This window comes from Lathamus discolor, chromosome 23 (assembly GCF_037157495.1).
Source record: "Lathamus discolor isolate bLatDis1 chromosome 23, bLatDis1.hap1, whole genome shotgun sequence".
Lineage (NCBI taxonomy): Eukaryota > Metazoa > Chordata > Aves > Psittaciformes > Psittacidae > Lathamus > Lathamus discolor.
The window spans coordinates 1467928-1490000 of NC_088906.1; the positions used below are offsets into that span (position 1 = coordinate 1467928).

The following is a 22073-nucleotide window of genomic DNA, read 5'->3' on the forward strand; positions in this document are numbered from 1 at the left end:
GCCCCTTGGTGGGATGGGGAAGAGAATCTTTAGTGTAAAAGTGAGAAAACTCATGAGTTAAGATAAAGACAATTTAATAGGTAAAGCAAAAGCTACTGACACAAGGAAAGCAAAGCAAGGAATTAATCCACCACTTCCCATGGTCAGGCAGGTGTTCAGCCATCCCCAGGCTCCATCACTCATAATGGGAAGACAAATGCCATCCCCCTGAACATCTTCCCCTTTCCTTCCTCTTCCCCAGCTTTGCATGCTGATCATGACACCATATGGTCTGGAATAGCCCTTGGGTCAGTTGGGATCAGCTGTCCTGGCTGTGTTCTCTCCCAGATTCTTGTGCACCTCCAACTGATTGGTTGGTGGGTAGAAAAGGCCTTGACTCAGTGTAAGCGCTGCTCAGCAGTAGCTAAACAGCCCTGTGTTTTCAGCACAAATCCAAAACGTTGCCCCATACCAGCCACTGTGAAGAAAATTAATGCTATCCCAGCCGAAACCAGCACAACTCCACACACGGGCACTTACCCGAGAGCAGGTAAAGTGCTGGAAATCCACTCTCAGGGTCTTGTCTGGATGTTCAGGGATGGGCACGCTTCTCTTGGACCCTGCAGCCCATTCGGTTTGCCAAGGTACATCTCTCTTGTGGCTGCCCATGCTGGATATCTACTCACCAAACAAGGTAACAGCCACCTGTAGAATTGCTGGGGAGTCACAGCTTTCCCCAGCCATTAGAAAGACCCTTGCAGGCACTGGGTATGGAGCAGGTATTGGCAGATGCGTCTTCTCCCACCTTCCTGCCTTATTTTCTTCTCTATTCTTCTAATATTTCTCATTACACACCCTGGAATGAAGCTAAAATAACTGTTCTGGGAGTGTTTCAGCTACTGTGTGTTATGACAAGCAGCAGTTTTTAAGAGGGGAGCTCCTGTGACTAAGCTACTGCCTGTCCTAAAGAGCTCTGTAAAAGTGTTATGGGTAGCAATTAGGAATCAGTTCCTTCCATGCATTGCAAATTCAAGCCCCTGAGTGCAAACACCATTCATTTCATCATGACTAAGGGTTTAATCTGGGCTGTGCTAGAATTAACAAGGGCTGTCCTCTCACACTGAAATACAAGCCCCAGGTCATTGCTACATCTGTTTAACTTGTCCAGCAGGATGGATGCAAAAGGTACGTACATTGTGAGCAGAGCCCTGCTCTGGAGCAAGGACAGTTGCACATTGGTTGCGTATCCAGAGATGGGAGCATTTGCCAGGGTGTCTTTTTGTATCTTGCTTAAGCAGGGATGCCCTGGAAGAACAAATATTCTGGCCTCAGCCTCTCCCATGCTCGATGAAGAGCTTTGTAATCTCTGTGTTACAACGCAGGTGCTGATGCAATGGGTGGCATCCGTCTGATGTGCCTGTTGGCTACGTGCATTGCATCCTCTTTGGTTAAAGAGTGTGTCTGGGGAGCAAGAAGGAAGACCATTATATAATGCTGCCCAGGCTGCTGTTCAGAGCGAGGATATTGGCTCCTTCCCAGGAAGCTGCTGTGAGCATTCAGCAGGGAGAGGTGGTGGAGCAGGAGTGAGAGTCTCAGCGGACCCATAGCCAAGCCTGCAAGCTGTTGGGAAGGAGATCGCCTGAGGGATACAGAGAGGAACACCAGAGCATCCCAGACCATTGTGGAAACTGATGGTCTTGAGGGAAACATAAAAAGGACATGGAACTGCTGGAACAAGTCCAGAGGAGGCCACGAGGATGCTCAGGGGACTGGAGCACCTCCTGTATGAAGACAGGCTGAGGAAGTTGGGGCTGTTCAGCCTGGAGAAGAGAAGGCTGCGTGGGGACCTAATAGCAGCCTTCCAGTACCTGAAGGGGGCCTATAGGGATGCTGGGGAGGGACTCTTCATCAGGGACTGCAGTGACAGGATGAGGGGTAACGGGTTAAAACTTAAACAGAGGAAGTTTAAATTGGATCTAAGGAGGAAATTCTTTCCTGTGAGGGTGCTGAGGCACTGGAATGGGTTGCCCAGGGAGGCTGTGAGTGCTCCATCCCTGGCAGTGTTCAAGGCCAGGTTGGATGAAGCCTTGTGTGGGATGGTTTAGTGTGAGGTGTCCCTGCCCATGGCAGGGGGGTTGGAACTAGATGATCTTGAGGTCCTTTCCAACCCTAACTATTCTATGATTCTATGAAAACCCAAATACTCTCCATCATTCAGGCGCTGCCAATTCCCCTCTACTTGCCCGTCTCTTTGAGTATTTTCCTATTGCTTGAACTTACTGAATAACATGGGGTAAGAGCTGGAACTGTTTTTCTGCTTGTCCAACTGCTCTTCAGCAGTGAGATCTGTCACTGTAGCTTTCAGCCTGATGATGCTCTGCTTCTGCTTCTCAATTAATTTCTCTCGATTAGTCAGAACCACATCTAAAATTGCTGCACCTCCTCTTGTTTTTCTCTACTTTCTCAAAGCAAGATCTTGTCTCCAGTGTATTCTAGGAGTGAGAAGAAACATTGGATCTTGAAGACTTTCACTTTCCAACAGGTACCCCATTCTTGGATATTTTTTACAGCTATTGGATGAGCAATGTGTAACTCAGTGTAGCGTCTGAATGCACATGGACCAGATCCTCCACCTGCTTATAGTTAAAGGAGAAGGAGCATCTGCATCAAGAACCAAGATGAGCACCTAAACCAGCGTGGCCAGTGCTCTGAACAGAAAGGGTGTGCTTTCAACCCGCAGATGTTTGCACTCAGTTCACAGTAAAAGGGGTTTTGAGATGCGCTGATACACCCAAACAAGTCGCGTGGTTGCTCTGACTCCCCATATAATTAGCTCCCTATTGTTAGGAGTTTATGCAGGCACATCACACACTTGGCACTGCCCTTCGTACCCCCTGGGAGCCAGGCTGTTGGATGTTGCATTGCCTGGGACCTGCATAGTAAATGAATCTTAGACCTTTTCCCCTGTGCCTGCCTCTTGCCTTGGCGTGCCCTGTGTTTAGCTTCCAGCGGGGAGAGCACTGAAATCACCAGCAAACCTCCCTTTGGTGCTAAGCCGTGCCAGTGTGTTTTGGCTGCTAATGGAGATGTGAATGAGGAGCAAAAATCTGAGCTTTTCACTGGGCAGAGCCCTAGGAAAAGTGCTTGTTACCTGCATTTGCATTTGCTGTTCCATGTCTTTAATTAAAAGGCCCACAAAATAGAATAAATTACATATGCATTTTTATTAGACAAACACCAGAAAGTGAAAAGAGACAAACAGTCACGGGACACGTTTTATATACAAAATCCTGCCAAAAAGTGCTGAGCTGTAAAAAGCAAGCTGCCAATTTAAAACACTTGGACTCATGTTCAATAGCAGAGCCCTACACGACGCGTGCGAGACAACACAGCTGAGAGAAAGTTCCTAAGGTGAGGCTCCTGTGCCACAAGACATAGGGTTTAGGTGGCCCTCATTCTGTTGACCCCAACTATGGCCAATGTTAAGGTGTTTTCTGGTGAATGAAGGCATCTGAAAGGAGGTTTTTAGCTTCTGTAACTTCTTCTGGTGGAGGAAGTTGAGACAAACTTCATGCTGGAGCTGCTGCCTCCCCCAAGGGTGGTGGTGGTAACCCCGGGACCGCTTCCACAGCTGAAGCTGTTCCCCATATTGCAGATTCCCCCTCCCATGCTGAGGTTGCTTCCTCCTCCGTACCCTGTCCCCACAGTGGTTCTGGTCACGGCTGCAAGAAGGAGGAGAAGCTCTCAGTTTCTTTGGGCACAAGCACATTAATGCTTAAAAAAGGTAATTGCATGTATTTTAGAGACTTACAGATATTCACTGGGACGCCATCTCCAGCCAGCCTGTTAGGGGACAGAAAACAGCAAGGTAAGAGGATAAGAAGTCTGTTGACAGACTTCTTATGTGAGGGAAACGGGGTGTATTTCCTAGAGATCTTGGGGAGGAAAAGAAAAACTTGCTCTAATTTGGGGATGCTTCCTGCAGTGTGATTTCCATTAGCAAGGACAGTCTTCCCCTTCTCTGCCCCTCAGTGCCCTGTTTAGCTTTCCAGACATGCTGAGCATCTCTGGTGCTCTCATTGCTTTGCCTCTCCATCGTCAGGACTAAAAGGATTGTGTTTCCTACCCACCTGCACTCCTCTCCCTCCAGCAGCTTCCTGTAGGTCGCAATCTCAATGTCCAGGGCCAGCTTGACGTTCATGAGCTCCTGGTACTCGCGGAGCTGCCGGGCCAGGTCTGCTTTGGCTTGTTGCAGAGCATCCTCCAGCTCGGCCAGTTTGGCTTTGGCATCTTTGAGGGCCAACTCCCCACGTTCCTCAGCGTCTGCGATGGCCGCTTTCAGGTTGGCACACTGCAGAAGAGAAACCCCCAGTCAAATTCCCCATGTCAGACCTAGTGCTGATCCTTACCTACCCAGAAATCACAAGGTTTTATTCCAGCCCCAGCAGATTAGCCATTTTTTAGTGACACTTCTCTTTTTGCAAGAAAAAACATCAAACTGAGCAGAACTTGCCCAGGCTGCTCTGACGTTTTCCATCCCCTCCCTTGCAAGAGGAACCGATTTAAAGTGTGGAGTTTGCTGCCTTTTACCTGCTTCTTCACGCTGTCGATTTCAGACCGCAGCCGCTGGACGTGGCGGTTGAGCTCAGAGATCTCCTGCTTGGTGGTGCGGAGGTCGTCCCCATGCCTGCCTGCTGTAGCCTGCAGCTCTTCGTACTGTCACAGAGAGAGGAACAATTACCCAAAGGAAAATCCATCCTTTTTGGAGTCATCCAGGTGCCTGAAAGCACAAGTCCCTCCTCGAGCTGAGACTAGCAGCTGTGCAAGATGCAATATCTGAGATAGTTTTCTTGGAAGAGTCGGTCTTTATCTGTTCAAGACAAGACATGAAGATAACAGCACGGAAACCCCCAGATTCTTCACCTTGGTTTGGTACCAGGACTCTGCTTCAGCCCGGCTCCGGTTGGCGATGTCCTCGTACTGCGCTTTGACCTCCGAGATGATGCTGTCCAGGTCCAGGTTTCGGTTGTTGTCCATGGTGAGAACCACGGAGGTGTCGGAGATCTGCGTCTGCATCTGTGACAGCTCCTGCAAAGTGCATGGGGGATTAGGTGAGCTCATTCCATTGGGAGATGCCTTTTCACCCTTTCAGATGAGCGTGCAGACCTGGCAGAGGCTACAGATTGTTATCTAGCCAGCTAAGATGGTTGATGTAACTCTAAAGAGGTAAAGGAGTTAGCATCTCCTGAGGGAAGAAATTACAGGTTTTTGGGGGGAAGCTCTTAACTGAGGGTTGCAATGGCTTGGGAGGGGGTTGTACTCACTGCTTCATAGAGGGCTCTCAGGAAATTAATTTCTTCAGTCAGCGCATCTACCTTGGCTTGTAGTTCCACCTTGTTCATATAGGCAGCATCTACATCCTGGAGGATAAGAGATTTACATTATGTGTCTTAAACTCCTATTAACAAGTCAGGAACAAGCACATCCCTGTAGTAACAACACAGGGAAAAGCTTCTGAAATCTGCATGGATGGATTTGTGACTGAGTAGGCGATCAGAGCTCTATCAGCATTCATCAGTTTGTGTTCTGCCGTTTTCTCTCACCTTCTTGAGTGTCACAAATTCATTCTCTGCAACCGTGCGCCTGTTGATTTCATCTTCGTACCTGATGGAGGGAGGCAGAGGGAGCATTTGTTTAGGCAAGTAACAGACGGAGGTGATTTTAGTTTGCTGGAATGAACTTCCTTAAGAGCATTTTGCATACAATGGTCTTTTCTCCTAAAGAGCACCTGAATAAGAGACCATGAGCACGTTCCTAGGCTAAACTAGTTAAAACAAGTACATCAAATAAATTTGCAAGAATCTATTCTTTTCTCCTATTTCTGGCCGTTAGTCAGACTCCTCCTGCCTCTCAGGCAAATTCAGCTGTCCTGGAACTCTCAGACCTACCATGTAATTTCTCTCTTTTTTTTCTCAGTAGGTAATTTAGTTAATGACTCTTTGATCATATTCGAAACGGTTCCCTCAGTGTTTGTGTATTCAGATCTGTGACTCCATTGCCATTTATCTCAAGAAAATGTCACAACCCTCACTGTCGGGAATTCCTGTGTCCCGGACTCTCCTGGATCCCCCGGTTGGCTTAAGGATGTTGAATGGAGAAAGGCTGCGCCTACACAGGTAAGTAGACCGCTAGCTCAGGAAACTTACTTCTTCTTGAAATCCTCAACCAGGTACTGTGTGTTGACGAGCTCTCCCTCCAGCCTTCCCTTGTCGCTCAGCAAACTGTTCAGTTGCATCCTGAGGTTGTTGATGTACGTCTCAAAAAGCGGCTCCAAGTTGTTCTTCACTGTTTTCATCCCCTGCTCCTGGAGCAGGCTCCACTTGGTTTCAAGCACTTTGTTTTGTTGCTCAAGGAATCGGACCTGCGAGCAGAAATATCCTGAAGATGCTTTGAAAGAGCAGAGATTACAGAGAGCTTTCCTTGCAAATGGGGATCTCAGGATTAGCTGAGGTGCTGAAACGCTCTTTACAGCTGATTTTCATAGCCAAATTCTCTGCTAGAAGAAGGAATTTGCTGTTTGGCTGCAGGGACCCTGCTCAGTGTTGCAAACAAACTATGGAAGGACTGGTGATTTTCTTTCACTGTGCTTGCTGAATCAAGGTAAGGTGCATGCGTTTTGTGTTAAGTCTGCATGCAAAATGAGACAAGGAGCAAGATAGGGTTTGCACTCTTGCTAAAAACCCAGTAGTAAAGTGCCATTTCTCCCTCCTTTCAGTATAGCTTCCCCACCCCACAAAAGCTCCACAATGATGCGGTGTTTTCCTTGAAACCAAAGAGGAGCTGCTCAACCGGAGCAGAAGTCAAGCAGTTGCTCTTGTGCATCTAATACGGTTAACAAGGAAATGAAGTGGACAGACGGTGTCAGATCAGATGTTTCTATTTTGAAACATGCTGTCCAGGCATGTTTCATAACAGTTCAAACAAGCTGGTACTGTTGCAGTGATACCTTTAAATGCCTTTCAGGTAATTTAAGCAATGAGCTTACTTTGCCTAATGCCAATTCATGCCATTCCTTTCTTGGTCATTTTAGATGGGTTGCTTGCATCTCACTTTAACCATCTAAAACCTGTTGTCTAGGCTCTTATAGTGCTCAGTGGAGAGAGCCCAGTATCTCCAGAACGATGGGATTGTCTTCTAGAGCTTTCTTTTTCCACTGCCTATGAGATGTCAAGCAGCAAACAGGAAGGACCTCTAATACTGGATGATTAATTCATAGCAACCACTGTGTAGCAGGTACCGTTCCCTGGAGTTTCCAGGGACTGAGCATCTTCCAGTCTCATTCCTCACTTCTATTCCTTCTTGATCATAAAGCAGCTAAGAAGAGAGTCCCCATAAAAAAATCAGGACAAGATATTTAGGGAAGCTCATGTCTCACCTTGTCAATGAAGGAGGCAAATTTATTGTTGAGGGTTTTGATTTGTTCCTTCTCCTCCTTTCGGATCCTTTGGATGTTGGGATCAATCTCCAAGTTGAGAGGTTTCAGAAGGCTCTGGTTGACGGAGACTTCGTGGATGCCCCCAGGGCCACCCATGCCACCACCAAATGCACCATATCCATAGCCTGGCATGCCAAAGCCACCACCGTACACACTACCACCACCAAAACCTGCAGATCCATAGAAGCTACCACCCCTTCCAGCCACAGAGATCCTCTTGCATCCTCCAACATTGTAGAGGCTTTTGCTTCCAAAGCCACCACCAACCCTAGAAAACCCGCTGCCAGCATTGCAGCTTCCGAGCCGGGTGACAGAGCACGAACTGAAGCTGGTGCGGGTAGCGTTTGGGATGACGGCTGAAGCAGCGCTGAAGCCACTTCTTCCCCTCTGAATCCTCACGGTGGACTGGCGAGACATTGCTGGCTTTTGGATTGGGATGGATGCTACAGCAAGAATAAAGGAGCAAAGGTGCTGGCCTGGAGCAAGGAGTAGGAGGGAAAGGAGAAAGATGAACCTGTGCTCTCCACGGGCTCGGGAGAGCCCTTTTATGCATGTATGAGACTGGGATGGGTTTGATGAGGTGGATCATCTTTCTGATTAATTAAGCTTGGCATGTCCAACAGCATTCTGGAGAATGAACTCACTCCGCACACACGCCCTTCTGAAATAATATAGCCAGGTTCTGAGCAACAGTGGTATTGTTTGGGAATAACTGTCGCCTTCTGCCGCCTTTGTAGACAGCCAGGCTCTTCGCCATATCAAAGCATTGGAAAGGTGCAATGAGTCACGTTGGGCGCAGGGAGGAAAACACCGTTCAAAATGCCTGTCACTCAACACCTCTCTCATTTGAAAACTTCATCCCTCAGGATTGCTTTTGCCCCTTCTCTGTTCCCAGCCAGGGCTGTGAGAAGTTACAGTCCCTTGGGGTTTAGGAAAGGGATCTCTGTCGGGCAGAGCAGTGTTTTACGGCAAGCCCTGTAGTAAATTGGTCTGTGCTGGGGTTTGGGATGTGTGCTGCATGGTCCCCTCCATCCACCACAATGTGCCTGCAGAAATAGCTTTGCTTCTGTCCCTATAAAGGCTCAGCTCCCTGAGCTGATCTCTCCTGAAAATCCTGCTTCTGCAGACTTATTCTTCTTATTCTTCTGAATAGGAATACGCTAAAAAGAAACGCAGGAGTGAAATGAAAGGTTTCGATGAGGTCTTCTGTTCCTGTGTGGACTTTGACAGCTGCCATTGAGCTCTGTCAATCACAGACAGTTGTGTCAATACCTCAGTTTTGAAGATTCGGACCTTGGTATTTTAGCGGAATGCAAACAACCAAACAAAAGAAAAAGCAGGAGGACACATTGTGGGAATGGGAACTGCTTTGAATCCATCGGCTCTATGGAAATGGAGTGCTCCGGGGCTGTTCCCAAGTCACAGTTTATAAACACAATGTAGTTTCCCAGGCATTGAATCAGCTCTCTCAGCACTGCACATCTGAAAGGGTGATCCTGCCTGCTGGAATCCACTAGGAAAGTGCTCCACAGGATTCCCTCTGCCTGGATCTGCAGTGCTTGGGACACAGTGAGACATCCTGGATCTTTCCTTTCCCAACGCAGCACTTTGCATTTCACATGGCAAGCGCTTGGAGTAACGAGTAGAAAAATGTGAGAAATAATGCATTTTGAGGGCCAGCAAGTGCTTCTGGCCCTCTTTGTGCTTCAGGTTGTTCAGGAAAAGATGATTCGTCATTTATTTTATGTGAGAAGGTGAACGCATCTCCCCCCCAACAGCTTCCTCTCATGCTGTCTGCAGGCTGCAGCACAGGAATAACGTGGCATTGAGGAATTGCCATGGTGGAGGGGTGATGGGCTTTGATCTGCCCCTATCTTGCAAAGTAGCAGGGTAAAAGAAACTCCCAGAAATTGCAATTTCATCACTTTGTTCCCCCGCCGTTTCTCCAGCTGCTTGCTTTCAGATGGATTGCGTTTGCAGTGGAGATTTAAATGAAGGAGGAATAAATAGCAATTGTCAGTTTATTTTCATGTCTATTACAGGACTGAGCTTTTATTGTAAGGAAGGGCTTAATCCTGCAATTTTTTGCCCAGCGGGGCTGTCTCATTGAATCTGGCTGCCTGTGTGTTTGCACCCATGGGAACTGGGAGTAAATGCTGTGCAACCAACAGGTCTGCATCCAAAAGGCAGTGGATTATTGCTCAGCCTTAGGCATTTGCCCACCAGTTGGCAGATTTCATGACTCGAATGCTGAGATTGATTCAGGCGTGCTTGGTTCATATCAACGCAAGTTCACAATAGCAAGATACTCAAAGGCAGATGCAAGTTGCCAGGCTTCTCAAATGCATGTGGCTCCTTTGGGAGCTGCTCTCTCAGGTGCTACCCATCTCACTTAACTCTTCTGACTGAAAGCTGTTCTGTATTCTTGAGCAGTCCATGGAGGTCACCACCAAACCGCAGGTTCTCCCATCCTAAAGCAGAGGATGGAGAGGCCCCTGAAAATGGTTTTCCACTTTCACCAGCGTTACATGGGTAGACCAGATAGCTGAGTCAGGGTGTGTAGTGCTGGCCAGGCTGAAACCCACCCTTGGTTACTAACAGCGTGATGCGTCAGTACTTTCCTTTTTCCCCTCAGGCTCCTTTTACATATGAAACTTGTCCTTTTTGGCTAAAGAATACACCAACTGCTTTGGAGTCCATTGTTAATAATAGTAATGAGACAGGTCCTCCAACCAAGTAAAAAGAAATTAATTTCTTTCCATTTCACATTTGCACTAGGGTGGAGGTGATGCGGTTGTCACTCATCTGGAAGGAATTTGGGAGGTAATTACAAAAGGCAGAACTGTGAGCACAAGGAGCTGTAGCTACAGGTTTGGGGTATGGGGTGATGGCAGAGGGGGGCCCCCACCCTGCTCTGTTGATGAAACACAGGGTTTCCAGGTAGCTCCTGGGGGAGTGTCTCCCATGCACCCTGCAGCTCCAGGCATGTAATGAATTTCTGCTCTGATGCAGATAGCTTGCTCTGATACAGACTTTCTCCTCCATCAAAGGATAATGCTTGTGCTCTCTCGAGCTGCTCTGTAGTTCTTCCTCCTAATCAGACAAAGGGAGCTGTGTTTGGGCAGGTCCCCCCGAGTAAGAACCCCCCTGACGTAGCAGAGGACCTCTGAAAGGTTGAGCAGGTTCTGGGTCCTTTTCCTTCCCTTCTCCTCCTCATTTCTTCCTACCAGGCTCAGCAAAGAGGGCACGCAGCAGCAGGTGCAAGCCCCAGACCAAGGGGCAGGAGGTCCTTTTCCACCATGCTGTAAACCTGGGAGTCAAGTCTTGGCTGGGGTTGGTCCTGGCATCATGCTGATACCAAGGCAATAACTCTCCTTTGGGATTAGGAAAGTGAGTTCTGACTCTATGAGGGCAATAAAGGCAGCTCCAGCCCCTAGAGTGAGAAATCTGAGCCATTTTCTGCACTCAGACGCTGAACAGAGGATACTTCCAACAGCTCTTCCTCACCTCCTCTCCATCTCTCTGCACTGCTGCTCCTCTCCAGCATCCACCTTCATCTGATGATGGATGATGCCCTTTCTCAGACAAGGCTGGAGGTTTTGGAAGTGCCTCTGTGTGTTTTGTTTTCAAAAATACATCCATTCGTAAAAGAAGAGCGTGTCTTACTAACCTGCGTTGGTTCACCTGTGCTACCTAATCTCAGCTTAATTATCAGTAAAGCCAAGGCTGTAATTTAGGTTAATTGCTTAAATTAAAGCCTTTGGGTTAAACTTGGGCTGCTAACCTAAATTCAAACCCTACTCATTTTGACCATAATTTACTATTTCATCCAAAGTTAATGAAGCCCTGCTGGTAACCTTGAGCTTTTTCTATGGGGGACCACAGGACTCCGCGTGCTCCCCACATGGATGTGCCGTGTGGAAGGGCACCTCTGGGAGACCTCCTGAGCAGGAGCCGAGTGTCCCTGAATCTCATTTCCTGAAGGGATGAATTAGGATGAACTCCTCAGAAGCTTTCCCATAGGTGTTGCCCCGTGATGGGTGTTGCAGTCCTTTGAGCCTGTTCCCAGCAGTATCTGGAGGCCAGTCAGCTATAACTACCGATGACTTTGAAGTGTAGGTGTGACCTGCTTTCTCCAGATAATTGTTTTCTGGGCTAGCACGGAGACACTGATGCAGCCCAGGGATTTGGAATAACTTTGCCTTCATTATTGCTGTTGTTGTCAGAGGCTTTGTACAGAGCAGGGAGGTCTCCTTTCCCCTTATGGCTTGTTGCATCTCGAAAGAGCCACTGACCATAGGTGGGTATGAGCTGATACCTCCTTTATCCTGTTCTGCTGGCAGCACTGATGCTTATTTGGTGGTACCCAAAGGAACCCAAACGTCACAAATTGCATTGCAATGCTTTCCGAGCCTATCTTTATCACCTTTAATCCCTATCCTTTAGCCCTGAATAGGGCTGCTGGGGCTGTGGTCCCCACTGAGCTTCATGTGGAAAGCAAAATCTTTCAGCACTGAAGGTTGTTGCAGCAGAGCATCTGTAGCATCATTAATGATTTAATTAATGATGTGTAGCAGCATTAACAGTTAGACTTGATGGTCTTAAAGGTCTTTTCCAGCCTATTTGATTCTATGATTCTATCTCCTGCTTTCTCCCGGCCCCAGGGTACATCTTTTCTCCCAGGAAGGAAAACCAAGCCCTGGATGTGGTGCTGATGGGAAGTCTCATTTCTTCTTGACCAGCTCTGTGCCTGCACATGGCTTCATCCTGCACCAAGCGCTGCTCCTTGTTTGAGTTTCCCTGTGGAGAGCCATAGCACCTGTGTGAAGTATAACATCTCCCTGTTAAACTGAATCCGCCCAATGCTATTCTCAGAGCCGGTAAGATAAACAAGGATTATTCATGTGTCCCGGGAAGTGTATCTGGTCATAGAACCACGGAATGGTTTGGGGTTGAAGGGACCTTAAAACTCACCCATTCCAACCCCTGCCATGGGCAGGGACCCCTTCCACTGGAGCAGGGTGCTCCGAGCCCCTGTGTCCAACCTGGCCTTGAGCACTGCCAGGGATGGGGCAGCCACAGCTTCTCTGGGCACCCTGTGCCAGCGCCTCAGCACCCTCACAGGGAAGAGCTTCTGCCTAAGAGCTCAGCTCAGTCTCTCCTCGGGCAGGTTCAAGCCATTCCCCTTGGCCTGTCCCTGCATCCCTTGTCCCAAGCCCCTCTCCAGGTTTCTTGTAAGCCCCCAACTTTACAAAGCCGTAATCTCCTTGCCCCTTCCGATGTGCTGGAGGGGACGATCATGGGGTGAGCCGCACTCCAGCCCCGCCATAGGACCATCAGGGCTCCAAGCCCTTGCAGGGCAGCTCAGTGCCTTTCTCTTGCTCTGGGTCCCCACCTGCTGGAGACACCATGGCGGAGTGTCCGGTGCTTGCACACCTCTGGGGATGGGTCCTGTTGACTCAGGAGCTCAGGTATTTCCATGCGGGAAGAGCTCCGGCATGCCGAGCACGAGGTGCTTTTGCCTTGGAGGTATGGCTGATGTCCCCCTCTCGTCTCACTCCTTTGGGGTCCTACCTGGAGTTTGCAGGGAATGAGGGGTAGGTTGGTGGGTACCAACCAGTCTCCTTTCAGGATCAGCATCCCCAGTGGGCTGCAGGCTCCTTATCCTCTGCTCCCCTCCTACCCTGGCCCCTTTCCTCACCCTTGGTTCATGCTCCAGCTCCTGCCTCCATTGCGTTCCCACCTCCCACTGTGCTTCCCGGTCACTGCTGCCAGGGCCCTACAGCCTCACAGGGAGCAGGAGCAGGGGGATGCCCACGGAGCCACAGGAGAGAGCCCAGGAACATCACGGGAGCCTGGCTGGAGCCCTCCATCCAGGGAGGTCATTGCGACCTCCCCAGGGGGGCTGGATGGGGATTGGGAACCCGAGTGCTGGGGGCACCTTGGAAGGCCTCAGGTTCGTACAAAATGAAGCTCAGGCCCCAGAACATCCCCTATAGAGGAGCAGCCAGGATACCTGGTGAGACATGGGCACAGGGTGCCCAGAGGAGCTGTGGCTGCCCCATCCCTGGCAGTGCTTAAGGCCAGGTTGGACACAGGGGCTCGGAGCACCCTGCTCCAGTGGAAGGGGTCCCTGGAGCTGGATTGGAGCTGGAGGAGCTTTAAGATCCCTTCAACCCAAACCATTCCATGATTCTACGCCCTCCATGTGCCAGCTCAGGAATCCCAGCTGAACCTTTGGTGATCTCATTCCTTTCCCCACTCCCCTGCGCTCTCTCCCTCCTGCAGAAAAGGCAGCTTTGCAGTTCACCACAGTGGGATTCATCCAGCTTTTGGCTCAGCCCTGAGGCAGCTTTTCCTCCCTGCCCCTCAGCCCTCCATCCATCCTCCCTCCTTTCCTCCTTCCTTTCCTCCCTCCTTTCCTCTCTCCTTTCCACCCTCCTTTCCACCCTCCGCTGCCTGTCCCGCAGCCTGAGTCCCAAAACTGAGTTTTGTTTCCTCAAGACAAGGCTCCTTTCTCAGGAGCTGCCCACACAGAGTCCCCACTGTGGCTGGGGCACACGGGAATGCCCGGAGCAGAAGAAAAGCCAAAAAACATCAGATTTTAAAAATGACAAATGCTCTTTATTGGACCATACAGTATGGCAGGCGTGGAGGTGAAGAGGCTGTAGCCATGAGGACAAGGGGTTAGGAATCAGTGCTAGGAATCATCCATACACACAGAAAGCAATAACCTTTCCCACAGGTGCCTGAGAAAATAGAAAGGGCTGGAAAAAATATCTTTAGTTGCAGACCAAACATTTGGAGGTTGTAACGTGGGTTGTGGACAGAGGCTTTCAGAGCATCTGAGAGCTGTTTGCATTGCTGGGGACCCAGGACTGAGGATTCACAAGGCTGTCACCCTTGTTTTAGGATGAGTGAAACGAAGGTGCGTAGCCAAACGCGGTTGTCCCCATTCAGCAAAGCGCTTCCACTTTGCTTTAAGTGTGACTCCAGAGGGAGAACAGGGGAAGAACAAGGACTGTGCTGAAAGAGGGCCGCCATTGCTCCCCAAAGCCCTGCCGGTGACCAGTTACAACCTATGCCTTAGCCAAAGATGCTCCAGATTCTCGTGGCTGGGATTCTGGTCTCCCCCCACTGCCCTGAAGGCGGAGGGATGAGGACGGAGGAAGGAGAGGGTCTAGCGTAGCTATTTACACCATCGATCCATAGGGCAGCACTTGCTTTCCAGAGGCAGGAAACACGTCGTCATCGTCTGCGGAGGGGGTTCCTGTGCTCAGCATCCTTATCTGATGGTCTTTTTGCTAGTGGTGGTCTTGGAAACGATCCTCACGCTGCCTCCCGTGCTGGAGCTGACGCCTCGGCTGCTCCCGGAGCTGAAGGTGCTTCCCCCACCATAGCTGAGCCCCCCGCCGAAGCCTCCGCTCCCTCCGAAGCCGCTGCTCATGCTGTAGCCTCCACCGCCGCCTCCCATACCGAGACCTCCTCCCATGCCCAGGCAGCTGCCGCCACCGTAGCCCATCCCGCTGGAGCTGCTGACCACGGCTGCAGGGAGACACAATGTCAGGGTCCGGCCATCCCACCAGGAACGGTGCAGGGACCCCTTCCTTGGTGGCATGGGTGATGGATGGTGTAGGGACCCCTTCCTTGGCGGCAGGGGTGATGGATGGTGCAGGGACCCCTTCCTGGGTGACAGGGGTGATGGATGGTGCAGGGACCCTTTCCTTGGTGGCAGGGGTGATGGATGGTGCAGGGACCCCCTCCTTGGTGGCATGGGCGATGGATGGTGCAGGGACCCCTTCCTTGGTGGCAGGGGTGATGGATGGTGCAGGGACCCTTTCCTTGGTGGCAGGGGTGATGGATGGTGCAGGACCCTCACCATGGTGGCAGGGGGTGATGGATGGTGCAGGACCACCCATCCAAGGTGGGGGATCCTGCACTACCCATCACCCCTATGGCAGGGGTTGAGTGAGCAGGGGTGGAAGGAGGGGAGATACTTACAGACACTCACGGCCCCGACGCCCTCTCCGGCAAGCCTGTTGGGAAAGGGGAAAGTAAGCACTAAAGGCAAAACGCGGGCAAGGTAAAACATTAGCCACTGGGACCATCTAGTCAGACTGTTGTGGCCTTCAGTGGAGACTGGTGGGGTATGTCTCTGTCATGGGTGAAAGGTGGCAATGCTCGTTTTTGTTACAGCATCAGGTGCCAAGAGCTGGAGAAACGCTCCTTTTCTGAGCTCAGAGTTAAAACACCCTTCTCTCTGCCCTTGTTTTACACCTCCTGCTGCTCCAGCCCCCTGGGGAGGGTTCTCTCTTTGAGCCCAAGGAGATGCGCCCTGATCAGCGAGCAACAGGTCCATGTGCTTGTCCTCACCTGCTCTCCTCTCCCTCCAGCAGCTTCCTGTAGGTCGCAATCTCGATGTCCAGGGCCAGTTTGACATTCATCAGCTCCTGGTACTCGCGGAGCTGCCGGGCCAGGTCTGCCTTGGCCTTCTGCAGAGCATCCTCCAGCTCGGACAGTTTGGCCTTAGCATCCTTGAGGGCCATCTCCCCGCGCTCCTCTGCCTCAGCAATGGCTGCTTGGAGGTTGGCACACTGAAAGCAAGGAAAACAGACAATTGTTTGACTTGGGCTGCCCCAGAGTGCTCTCCTGAGTAAAACTATGGTATTGTTGGTACTGGCTGGTGGCTCCCCAGATGGCAGTGAAAGCTCCTGATGGGCCATCAGGAAGGTGTCACAGAGTGGGTGACTGGGTGACTGCAGCCATCATCGGGTCCCCCAAGAAAAGGAGAGGCATCTACATCTCTTTGCTTTGCTGGGGTAGCTTAATAGATCACAGTTTACTTCCCCAGCAAGAAAGTGGCTATCGGAACGCATCCTTGCACTGAGGGACCTCCTCTGGCGGGCAGACACAGAGGTTGCTGTGTCCTCTTTGATGCAGGGGGAAAGCCTGGCCTTCCAGCCCTGCTGCAGTACCAGGGGCTGGCTCTTTTCATGGTTCCTGGCCACAACCATCTCCTCACGCCTGCCCTGCATTATGCAGCAGCTGCTCTGCAGGAGCATCCCCCTCTTACCTGCTTCTTCACGCTCTCGATCTCATTCCGCAGCCTCTGGACCACTCGGTTGATCTCTGAGATTTCCATCTTGGTGTTGCGCAGGTCGTCGCCATGTCGCCCAGCGGAGACCTGGAGCTCCTCGTACTGGTGTGTGGAGAGGAGAGTGCTGGTTAGGCACCTCGGGGCTTGGGAGGGTGAGGGGGCTTCAGAGTGCAGCTCTGGGTGAAGGTTAAGGGGCAGGGGACACATTCCTTTGAGCAACCTGCCTATGGAATAACAGCATTTGCCCTTAATTGTTAATATATAGTAAGGCAGCTGTTGCATTGCATACAGCACCTATGGGTTGCTACTATTAAGAACCTGGAAGGGAAAGAGGAGTGCTCTGTGCTCAAGTCCAGGTCTACCAACGACTCTTTGTGAACCCAAGGTCAAGGCATTTAAGCATCTTGTCCCTTGGTTTCACCGTGAACATGTAAGGGTGGTCAAGGGTAGCAATCCGCAAGCACTCAGTGGGGATCTGTACACAGGAGTCTATTGCAACATGCACAGAAAGATAAATTCATTCCTCCATCAGTCTTTCCTCCCACCAGTTAGTGCGGTGCCCCTTGAATCCCAGAAACCATTCAAGTTCCCCACCTTGTTTTGGTACCAAGCCTCAGCCTCTGCCCGGCTCCGGTTGGCAATGTCCTCATACTGCGCTTTGACCTCTGCGATGATGCTGTTGAGGTCCAAGTTACGGTTGTTGTCCATGGACAGGACCACAGAGGTGTCAGACACTTGCTGCTGCATTTGGGACAATTCCTGCAGAAGATGCAAATAATGAAGTTAATGGTCTGGTGTCTGGGATGGAAACCATGCAGATGGTGGGAGCCCTCTCTGCCGAGCCATTTTCTTGCATTTCCCCTTGCTCTGCTCTTACCAGATGACCTTTTCTACCTTATACTTGCATTATAATTTCAAAGAGGCAGTGACCACCTTCTCTTTTACTGTTGAACAGCACTGGGCATGGTGGCCAGAGCGCCAGCGCATGGAGAGCTGTACAGCAGGGAGCTGTGGAGGATGCTCCCATGGGGAGGGCTGGCTGCTTACCGCTTCATAGAGAGCTCTCAGGAAGTTGATTTCATCTGCCAGCTGATCTGCTTTGGCCTGCAGCTCGACCTTGTTCATATAAGCACCATCCACATCCTAAAGGAAAGGAAACCAAAGATTTCTGATGAAACCACAACCCAAAGGGGCTTCAGGACACCAGTGGGACCATCTCTTTGCTTCCAGGTCTGTTATTCTTTGGGCTTGTTTTTATGTTGCTGTGATCAACATTTGGTTTGGGGATTTTTTTACTGTAGTGTTGGACATTTACTGTGAGCCAGAACAAGGTTCTTGGGCAGAAGGCAAAGCTCTGACTCATGGGGATGGGACTAGAGACCAAGTTGAATTGAGCCACAAGAGGCTGGGTGGTTTGCAACAGGGCAGCTCCATTGGCATAGAGAAGGTCATGGCCATCCTTGGCCATAGGAGGACACAGCCCATGTTACTCCTAGACACACCAGGTTGTAGAACCCCAGCTCCCACCAGCTTTGCATGAACTCTGTACATGCCCAGGGAATGTCACTGTCTGTCCCATAGCTCCCAGTTCACTCGCCTTCTTGAGGACGACGAACTCGTTCTCTGCACCGGTGCGTCGGTTGATCTCATCTTCATATCTGTTAGGGTAGAAGAGTGAGAGGGCTTGGGTGGGAATGAAGAGCAAAGCCAGCATGGGAAGCAGCAATGGGACCACTCCAGTCCCAAAGCGTTAGCTGTAGCTCACAGACATATTCCTTACTCCCACCTCTCTGCAGTCCAAGGCAGATGCAAATGATTACTGACTTTGAACCTGCAAGACTCCATCATATGAATAGTCTCAGCTAAAATTAATAGATTCTAATCACTGCCCTTACAGTCAAGTTCATACATAAATGTGGGCAGATTCAGAGCCCGTTTCGGTAGGAAGCAGGAGCAGGATTCTTGGTGACCTTTGCCGAAAGCAAAGTTGTGCAAAAGGCTTTCAACAAAGCTGCTTTGCAATGCCTACAAATATATAATAATGTAATGATTTGATATTTGATATTATAATAATGCTAATGGCTCTGAATAACCCGCTGCAGCATTTAATTAAAGAGAAAAGCCTCTGATTCTGTAGCCGTGGTTGTGCAAGAGCAGATCCTCAAGCCCCAGACTGTTTCTGTGGAACTTTTTATGGCTCTGAGCAACATCCTCTCATCAGATAATCAGGGCAGGGCAGCTAGAACGTAGACAAAACATGTAGGCTCTTGAGGCAAAGACCTGGATTTTAAAGGCAGGTTCATGCCAGTTCTTCTAGTATTGGCAGAGATATCCCTGCAGATGGATCTCGAAGAGGACATGGGAAGAAGTGGAAATTAGCCAGAGAACTGGGAACAGACTCTGGGTCTGAAATCAGATGTGTTCTCTTTTCCAGCCAGTAGCTCCGAAAATGACAAACGAAGTTGTCTCAATTTTGGCCTGATCAATGTTTCTAAAAGCCTATAATACTTCTGAAGACCTGAGGTGCACCCAAGTACACCATATTAGAAGCTATGTCAGTCCATCCTGCCAGCTCTGAATGTCATCTCCTTGTGTTCCCCTCAAAAAATCTGTTTCTTTATATGCTTAACTATCTAATACAAGCACATTCCAGGTCTCCAGGGTGTTCTTCTCTATTTGCACTTGGTCAGGTCTGGTTGAATAAGGGGGAGATTGCTCTCAACAGAGTACAGCTAACTGAAGACGAACAGCCTCACCTAAAAAAACCACCTAAAGGTCCCTTATAGTCAGCAGATGCCAACTGGCATATCCATAAAATGACTCATCCCACCTCGGCTGGGGTGATAATCCCTTATCTCAGGATCGGATTAATTTCCCTCCCGGGAAAATCATTTTCTTTGACAGTAGTCAGAGAAAAGAGCTGAGCATCTTTCACGTGATGAGCGCTGAGCACGCACAGGTTGGCTGGTGCCCTCTGGAAAGGCTGGAATTTCCTTTGGAAAAAGAGAAGCGGGGGGATTTCGGAGCTGGCTGTTTATGGCTATGGTTCCTTCCCTTTTTGCATGTCCATCATACTCATGAGGTGTGCATTTTTCTGTCTCCAGGTCTATTATCTCGGGAGATTCCTGTTACACTGGAGCAGCTTCCTATGGGTGCATGAGTTCCTTGCTAAACACTGCTCCTGCACCTAAGAAATCTGGCATAAGCAGAGGTAATTCTGAGGCCAAGTTTTGCTTTGATATGTTCATTTTGCAGGCTGGAAGAGGATCCCAGCACAAACCCAAAGGGCATCAGTGGGCATGAGCCGCCTGCCCTGATTTTCCTGTCTGTTAATCATTTATGCTACAGAGCATGATTTCTTACTTGTTCTTGAAGTCTTCCACCATGTCCTGCATGTTCCTCAGTTCAGTGTCCAACCGTCCCCTCTCTCCCATAAGACTGTCCAGCTGCCGTCTGAGGTTGTTGATGTAGGCTTCAAAAAGGGGCTCCAGGGACTTCCTGGTGACTGTGTGACCTTGCTCTTGGAGCAGGCTCCACTTGGTCTCCAGCACTTTGTTCTGCTGCTCCAAGAAGCGCACCTGGGGAGAAACAGAAAACAGGCACATGTGGAGCCCATGGGAATGGTTCACGAAAGAGCCCCGCTGTCAGGATAAGGTGGGATCATTCAACATGGAAAGAAAAGGTCAAGAGATGCTCAGACGATCTGGGTGAAGGTTTTAGGATCTTCCTAATTTAGGGCACTGGAGTCTCAAAAGTATCAGGAGATGTTTAGCAATGTTTTTCAAGAGCTATTAAGCAGTCCAGACACTTGCAACTTCAGGTGTTTTTACCCCCACTAGATGCTCAGCCCATCTTACTGGTTTAAACTGGTGTTATCACATTGAGTTGTGTAGAGCTTTGCCATTTCGCAACCAGTAGAAGATTCATCCATCCATCCATCCATCCATCCATCCATCCATCCATCCATCCATCCATCCATCCATCCATCCATCCATCCAACCCCTGGGATGTTCTTTACAAGGAGGAGGGGGGTTACTTTTTCAATAAATAAGGTGATGAAGAACTCGTCTTGCAAAGAGGAAACCTGAGACAGTTCTCAGTTTTCAGCCAAACCCACGCTGTTTGTTGGCTGGGATTAGTTCAGACAAGCCCCTAAATCCAAAGGAAGTTTCTTCCTGTTGCTTTTCCCCAAGGCAACTGATAACATGATGATGTTTAAGACCAAACTCTCACCTTGTCGATGAAGGAGGCAAATTTGTTGTTGAGGGTCTTGATCTGCTCCCGCTCCTGCGTTCGCACCTTCTGGATTTCCGGGTCAATATCCAGCTTGAGGGGTGCGAGGAGGCTCTGGTTGACAGTCACTTCATGGATGCCACCAGGTGGGCAAACAGGGAACCCGGGGCCACCTCGACCACCAAATCCGGGCCCTCCCATCCCAAATCCACTGCCCAGCCCATAGCCGCCACCACCACCTCCTAAGCCAAAACCAGCTCCTGATCCACCACCATAGCCAAGACCAAAGCCAGATCCTCCACCAAAGCAGTATCCACCACTGGCTCCGCTCCGTAGACCTCCGACTGAGCTGTAGGAAATTCTCTTGCTTCCACCTAGGTTATAGAGACTTCTGCTGCCGAAGCCACCACCAGCTCCGAAGCCTCCTCCACCTCCGGCTCTTCCTCCTCCAACTCTGGAGACAGAGACGGAGCTAAAACTGCTTCTGGTACCACTGCCACCTCCTACGATAGCAGAGCCTGAGCTAAAGCCCCTCATGCCCCCTCCGGTAGATGATCTGAAAGAGATCCGACTCATGGTGTCTTGTTCGATTGGAAATGCAAAGAACAGGAGAAGGAGGAAAAAAAAAAAAAAGGCTGGGAAATAAAAGCTGCGCAGCAGGAAGAGAGCAGAGGGCGATGGAGACAGAAACCCCTGTGATGGGAGAGCTTGGGAGCCTCCTCTTTTATCTGCTTGGAAAACTTGGCACGGGAATTCAGAACTTGACGTGCCTTGCAGCAACTTGCCTTGTCAAACACACCTTGGCTATGGGGAGGCGCTGAAAAATGCATTGTTTGCAGGCAAGAAAGTAACGGAGTGAGGGAGCTCCCCCCTCCACTAAAGCCTGCCGCTCTGAGTCATGGAATTAGAATTGAATGGGACGACTTGGTCTGTGCTCAGGGGCAGGATCCAACACGATTCTCCCAGGACCCTGGGAGCCAGTTTTCCTTAGGTGAGCCAAGCACAAGTTCCTTGCACTGAAGCTTTTTCAAGGAGAAGTTTAGGGTTTAAAGCGTTGCACAGCAAAGAGGGCAGCAGAAACAGGGGCTTTTCCAAGGCTGCCAGCTCTGGGACTGGACATGTGTGTCCTGTTGTTGGCTTGGGAAAGCTGGGGCTGAAGGTGGCTTTACTTCACAGCGCAGCTCTCATGGTTTCTTTTGGGAAAGGGATCTAAATGATCGTGGGCTGGAAGTGAAGGGCTGAGTGGAAGTTTTCGGTGGCACGATTTTC

General features: G+C 50.0%; 2 protein-coding genes and 1 long non-coding RNA gene across 3 annotated transcripts in view; 1 reads left to right on the forward strand and 2 right to left on the reverse strand.

The window, feature by feature from the left end:
* Positions 1–3481: 3481 nt before the first annotated feature.
* Positions 3482–7891, reverse strand: LOC136003797 (keratin, type II cytoskeletal 75-like). Its single transcript, XM_065659731.1, has 9 exons — positions 7415–7891; positions 6186–6400; positions 5583–5643; positions 5304–5399; positions 4903–5067; positions 4570–4695; positions 4110–4330; positions 3791–3822; positions 3482–3701 (listed from the first exon to the last, which is right to left on the reverse strand). Exons 1-9 carry the CDS (start codon positions 7889–7891, stop codon positions 3505–3507), a joined length of 1590 nt encoding a protein of 529 aa, XP_065515803.1. The 3' UTR covers positions 3482–3504.
* Positions 7892–12805: 4914 nt separating this feature from the next.
* Positions 12806–22073, forward strand: part of LOC136003806 (uncharacterized) — a 41045-nt gene continuing 31777 nt past the window's right edge. Inside the window, exons 1-3 of the long non-coding RNA XR_010608188.1 lie at positions 12806–16676; positions 17527–17801; positions 19676–19782. This is a non-coding gene — a long non-coding RNA (uncharacterized LOC136003806). The remainder of the gene's footprint in view (positions 16677–17526; positions 17802–19675; positions 19783–22073) is intronic.
* LOC136003786 (keratin, type II cytoskeletal 6A-like) lies at positions 14077–21541 on the reverse strand. Its single transcript, XM_065659718.1, has 9 exons — positions 20805–21541; positions 19935–20149; positions 18169–18229; positions 17619–17714; positions 17166–17330; positions 16548–16673; positions 15848–16068; positions 15476–15510; positions 14077–15019 (listed from the first exon to the last, which is right to left on the reverse strand). The coding sequence occupies exons 1-9, from the start codon at positions 21378–21380 to the stop codon at positions 14760–14762; spliced, it is 1755 nt and encodes a 584-aa protein (XP_065515790.1). The 5' UTR covers positions 21381–21541; the 3' UTR covers positions 14077–14759.